Source organism: Macadamia integrifolia, chromosome 9, assembly GCF_013358625.1.
Source record: "Macadamia integrifolia cultivar HAES 741 chromosome 9, SCU_Mint_v3, whole genome shotgun sequence".
NCBI classification, from domain to species: Eukaryota; Viridiplantae; Streptophyta; class Magnoliopsida; order Proteales; family Proteaceae; genus Macadamia; species Macadamia integrifolia.
This window is the reverse complement of record NC_056565.1, coordinates 32722860-32729047: the sequence shown is the minus strand read 5'-3', so window position 1 is coordinate 32729047 and position 6188 is coordinate 32722860. Positions and strand designations below refer to the sequence as shown.

The 6188-nt window shown below is 37.3% G+C and overlaps 1 protein-coding gene across 1 annotated transcript; it reads left to right on the top strand.

Moving 5' to 3' along the window:
* The first annotated feature begins 540 nt into the window (after positions 1-540).
* On the top strand, positions 541-2365 carry LOC122089920 (protein SRG1-like). The gene is made up of 4 exons (XM_042659697.1): positions 541-1073; positions 1211-1458; positions 1540-1864; positions 1985-2365. Exons 1-4 carry the CDS (start codon positions 816-818, stop codon positions 2249-2251), a joined length of 1098 nt encoding a protein of 365 aa, XP_042515631.1. The 5' UTR covers positions 541-815; the 3' UTR covers positions 2252-2365.
* The last annotated feature ends 3823 nt before the right edge of the window (positions 2366-6188 follow it).

Below are 6188 nucleotides of genomic sequence, written 5' to 3'. Positions count from 1 at the left end.
TCAACGTGAGGTTCCTTCTCCACCATCTTTAAATGCTGGCTAATCATGGATTAGACCTCTCCTTGGTTTTATTAAGGTCAATACCGATGCTGCCCTTCCCCTTGGTGCCTCTTGCGGTGGTCTTGGGATTATCATTCGAAATTATTTGGGAGCTCCTATTCGTGCAATCTCAGATACATCTTCCTTTGTAGATGTTCTTGTGGGAGAAGTTTGTGCTCTTAGATGTGGCCTACAGAGTGCCGTCGATGGAGGATTCCCTTACATTTTTGTGGAGTAGAATAATGCCTCTCTTATAGATGTAATTAATAGGCAATCCCCTCATCCCACCATTGACATTTTTGGTATTGTCTCTGATATCAAAATCCTTATCTCCAAATGTAGAAAATCTGATTTCTCCTTATTTATCTCTAAGGAAGCAAACGATTTTGCTCATTTCGTAGCCCAGAAGACCCTGTCCGTGGCATGTAAGACAGATTGACCACTTTCCACTCATTGGCTTCTAGATCTTTGTAATAAGGATGCATTAAGCAGTTGAGCTCCTCATGCCCTCTTTTGCAATAGAATTTCCATTTACCAAAAAAAAAAAAAAAAAAAGAAATAAAATATTCTTAAATAGGAAGCAAGATTGGTTAAGAAAACCCAATGAAACGGGATCAAATGTAAATTAATCTTCCTCAATACCAACAACCAGTTGTCTCAGTTTGACTTTGAGAATTTACTCAAGGTCTGTATTTTTTATCAGTGGAGTTTTCTCTGCCTGACAAGAAGAAACGAAGAAGAAGATAAATTGGGTTTTTGGTTTCCCCAGCAAAACAATGGAATCCTCCGGAGAGGTAGTGACTTTTGGGGCATCTCTGTTGGTGCCTAGCGTTCAAGAGTTGGCCAAAGAGCCCCTCATCACTGTTCCCCAGCGCTATGCACGTCCAGATCAAGATCCACCTATAATCACAGACACAGCTTCGCTTCCGGTTGTGCCCGTCATTGACATTCAACTCTTGGTTTCTGAAGAACCATCCAAAGAATTTGAATTACAGAGGCTGCACAATGCTTGCAGAGAGTGGGGTTTCTTCCAGGTATTTGTTTTTATGTCTGTTCCATATTTTAGTATTATGAGTTGCTGATGCACAGAGATCTGATCCCAAGCTATAGGTTTTTGAAACTGCTTAATCCTACTTGCTATTAGAGTGATTCAATACTGCTTATTTTACAGATTGTAAATCATGGGGTTAGTAATTCTTTGATTGAGAAAATAAAGTCTGAGGTTCAAGATTTCTTCCAACTTCCTTCAGAAGAAAAGAAGAAGCTTTGGCAGAGGCCAGATGACCAGGAGGGATTTGGGCAGCTTTTCGTTGTATCAGGAGAGCAAAAGCTTGATTGGTCTGACATGTTCTATATTACTACCCTCCCAACCCATCTAAGGAAACAATACTTATTTGAAAAGCTTCCTCACCCTCTTAGGTCTCTCTCTCTCTCTCTCTCTCTCTCTCTCGCTCTCTTATTTGTGGCACACTGAAGATTATACTTCATTTCCTATTACAGAGAGACTCTAGAGATTTATTCTTCAGAATTAAGGAAGCTTGCCATGACCATCTTAGATCAAATGGCTAAAGCTCTGAAGATGGATGCTGAAGAGATGAGAGAGCTGTTCAATGATGGGGTACAATCAATGAGGTTGAATTACTATCCTCCATGTCCACAGCCAGATATGGCCATAGGCTTTACTCCTCACTCCGATGCCGATGCTCTGACAATCCTCCTTCAACTCAATGACACAGAAGGCCTGCAGGTTAGGAAAGAAGGGAAATGGGTTCCTGTTAAACCACTCCCAAATGCTTTTGTGGTCAACATTGGGGACATAATGGAGGTAATACTGCTTCTTAAGTGGATATTTAGGGGTACTTTGCAAGAGAGGTAACATAACATTGAGGGCTTTGTTTGATGAAGCATTTAAAATGGATTTTAATTATTTTTGTTGTTTTGGTAGATAATGAGCAATTGTGTCTACCGCAGCATTGAGCATAGAGCAACAGTAGACTCATCGAAAGAGAGGCTATCCATTGCAACATTCTACAGCACCAAATTAGATGCAGAGTTGGGCCCTGCCCCAAGCCTAATTGATGAAAATAATCCAGCAGTTTTCAGGAGGGTACCAGTGGAGAAGTACTTCAAGGACTTCTTTGCTCAAAAAATCAATGGCAAGTCCTACCTTGATTTCATAAGAATACAAAACGGAGAAGTTAGTACTCCTTGATCACTGTTGTGTGTATGATGTATTTAGGCGTGTTAGTATGTGAACAAGTAACAAATCTTATGTCTATTATTGTGTTCTAACATATATATATATATATATATATTTTTTTTTTGGTAAGATTTTGTTCTTACCATTTGAGTCAATTTACAAAGACACAAGGATCCTAGTTGGACATCCACCAAAAGATAACGAAAATAAATATATAAAGAAGGACAAGTCTATTTAAAGCTATACTTCTTGGGGAAAAGGTTCTTTGAACCGCAAGCATGGAATGAAATCTCCTACACCTCCCCATGTCATCACCATATTGACGCTTGGATGAGAGAGAATAGATCTTAACCTTTGAATTTTGCCACTGTATCTCTCCATTCTTGCTGATCATCTCTTTCCCCGGTTGATGTTGCAACCAACCATGTCCCTTGCATCTCTCTCTCTCTGCATCTCGAGATTCAAAGTTTGCGATATTTCATATGAGAGAGGGATCCAGATACTCTTTTATTCTTGGATCTGTTGTTCTAGGTACAGAAGATGACACATGGCGAAAGACAAGTGGACGCCGCAAATTAAGTGAGAGAAGGATGTACCATTAAAAACCGGTTTTAATGAGAAAACCGGTTCTAAGTTCAATACAAACCCGGTTTGGTTCTCTCACCTAAAAGGAGTCAAACAAACTACATATCTCTCTCCCTCTTAAACCTCTTCTTCGCTCTTTCTTCTCTCCCATCTTGCTGTTACTCTTCAACCTGCGACTTCTCTCTGTTGATCTTGGATATAAGTTTCTCTGCTACAACAACAAACGCTCGAAGCTCGGGGAAGACGATTTCAGATCTTGGATCTGAGTTTCTCTGTTAATCATTTGACATTTTCACTGGAGCTAATATTGTCAGTTTTCTTCAAAGGTTTGAGAGATTTTTCCGATCGTTGAAGTTCCGGAAGTTCTTGGATTGACTCTTTCTCACCACCTATCAAACATTCAATCCTAAGTCTTATCATATTCGATCTGTTTAGCATGACAAACCAGATCTAAAATATATAGATCTAAGAACTTATTTATTAGAAGTTATAGACTGAAGAAGAGAGACCAAAATGAAGGATCTGAAATAGTCTTCTGAAGTTTTCTCTTCTTTCTCTCAGTTCTCTGATCTCTCTCGCCTGAAGCTCTCTCTTCTCTCTCATAGTAAAGAACATAAATCTCCATGCATGCCCAACCCACCAACAGAATCAGTGGCTAGATAACCCAACAAAATGTAATTCAGACTTAATTCAAGCTCCTGAACAAAACCCATAATCTAGTTTTAGCTCTTTCTTTCACAGAAAAGATCAGAGGGAAACCCTCAAAATCACAAGGTTTGACTGACTTAAAGAGCTTGAAGAGTTAACCAATCAGAAACTCGACACGATCAAACGATTCAAGCATCAAATTCAACCAAAGAAACACAACCCAATCAATGAAAACAGCAAAAAAGAAAACCCTACATGAAAACGAGGGTTTTAAATCCAATGATGGTTCAGGGAGAAAAATAAATGAAAAGCAAATAAGAAACAGTGTCTGTTCGATTTGGTTTGTGGCGAACCGGTTTGAGTGTTGGTCTTTTTCAGCCAAAATGGCTTCTCTGATCTGCATCTACTCTCTCTTCTTCGTAGCCGTCCACATCGGCTGTTGGGCTCAAATGTAAGCCACACTAATTATATTAACCGCAAGAGCACAGTGTCAGCTGTAGCTACGAGTCAAACTCAGGGAGGTCGAGTGCTTAATTAACACACTTCCAAATTAGGTAGAGTGTAAATATCAAGAGAGTTGACTATACTAATTTAACTAAAAATAAAAGACATAGCAATGGAAATTAAATTAAAGAAATAAATAACTTTCCTGAATAGAAAAATGTAGAGGCTTGAGAAGAAAAAAAATCAAACTTGTAAAATAATCTTCAAATCTTCCTTGCTTCCAATAACTTGTATGGAGATTACCAAAAAAGTGAAAATTGCTAAATCTTCTTATTAACTTAAAAGTAAAATTACAACTTAAAAAAAATTACAACTTGTAAACATAAATTATTCAAAGCTAAACTAATGAGTGAAAGAAGAAGGAGAGGGAAGAGGGAGCTTGGTGTTCTTAGAGAAGGAGAGCTCCTCTATTTATAGAGTTCAGCTACCTAAAGAATGAGAAGAAAGAAAAATATAAAGCTAATAAAAATCAAAACCTATAATAGAAACTACCCAAAATTAATAATCCATTTCCCTTTACAATATTTCCTTAATCCCAAAATAGAAGATATGATAGGATTCTTTTAGAATCTTGTCCAATATAGAAAATCATGAATATGAAACTACTAAAAATTCATCCCAACATGTGGTTAAAAACCAAAATAGAAGGTTGACTCAGCCTAAATCTTCCTTGTAGAAATTATCCATCTCATAGGAAATCTTTGAAATTTATTCTGCAGATTTTGCCAAGAGTGAATCTTCTAGAATGGCTAGAGTTTGGTTACTTAGGCTGAATTTGACACTTGTACTCCACTTGGTCCACTTTTGGGTTGAATTCTGAAAATAAAAGAAAATACCTAAAGTAGCCCTGTTCTGGGAATTAAATGATGTAAATAATTGGATTAATTTGCATATAAAAATGGTTAACAATTACCCCCATACTTGAACTTTGCTTGTCCTCAAAAAAAAAAAAAAAAAAAAAAAAAAAAAAAAAAATCTAAACTAAACTAAAGAAAACAAAAACCTAACTCACTTTTGTAGGAATCAGGATTGCACTTAGCATGTGCAGTAAGCCTTTAAACCCCTAGGTTATCCTAGTGGACGAGTTGTGTCTCGTGAGTGTTTGCACTGAACATATTTTGTAGGAATCACGATTGCACTTAGCATGTGCAACAAGCCTTTAAACCCCTAAGTTACCCTAGTGGACGAGTTGTGTCTCGTGAATGTTTGCAGGGAACATACACACAAAATTCAAATGTTAGTTTATCATTTTCTAAGCATAGGTAAAGAATACATCCATTCTAAAATTGATAATAAGCATGATAACTAAGCTTTGAGATTGAGATTCTTATGGACCCCCATATTTTGGACTTATTATCTCACTCCAAGTTGTGGAACTATCATACCTCCCAATTAAGGAGCTTCCTTATTGTGTTCACTCTATTTCTTACTAACACCACTCCATAGAGATTAGACCAAGAGCATCTTCTAGGTTACAAAAGACCTTAGATTGGGTCAGACATAAACCTGGATAACTTATGTTACTATTGCACATTCTTTTCATTAGTTAATGAACTCAATTGTTCCTCCACTACATTGACCTGAATGACATGTAGGGCTTGCACCAGACACCCAAGTTACTAAGTAACATTGAAAACCATTATGGTTGCATATATCTAAATTCAGAAATTGATGCAGTATGAGATCAAAACTTTTTTTTTTTTAGACGACTTACTCCAATCTATACAACGTCTTAACCTCTTAAGCTTTCTAGTTGGCCCTTGAAACAAGCTTTAGGCCAATTACTCTCAAACCAGATGGCTTTAAGGAACTAGATGGAAAAAACCCCTCGGGCTTACTTACTTGAGCCAAAGAGGCTACAAGCCAAAACTGGATCAAAGAGTAGAATGTAAATCATGCAAGATTACTCGGTTCCAGTCTTAACTCCCAACTAGGACTCATGTAACTAAGATTAAACACATGGATAGCTCTCTTTTGGAGATAGTGTTTTTGTTTTTTTTTTAGAAGCTTACCTCGGGTAGTATTCAAACTCCCTTCCTCGTTACAAAACTTTTATGACTTCAAAGCACAGAGTGTCAAAATCACCTCTTCTCTTTCTTTTCACAATATGAATTTGTCAAAATTTTTAAAATAGATGCAAAGCTTACACCTAAGCCTAAGTCCAGATTCAACTTATGAACTATCCCCCCAATACTTAAAGGATGCAATGTCC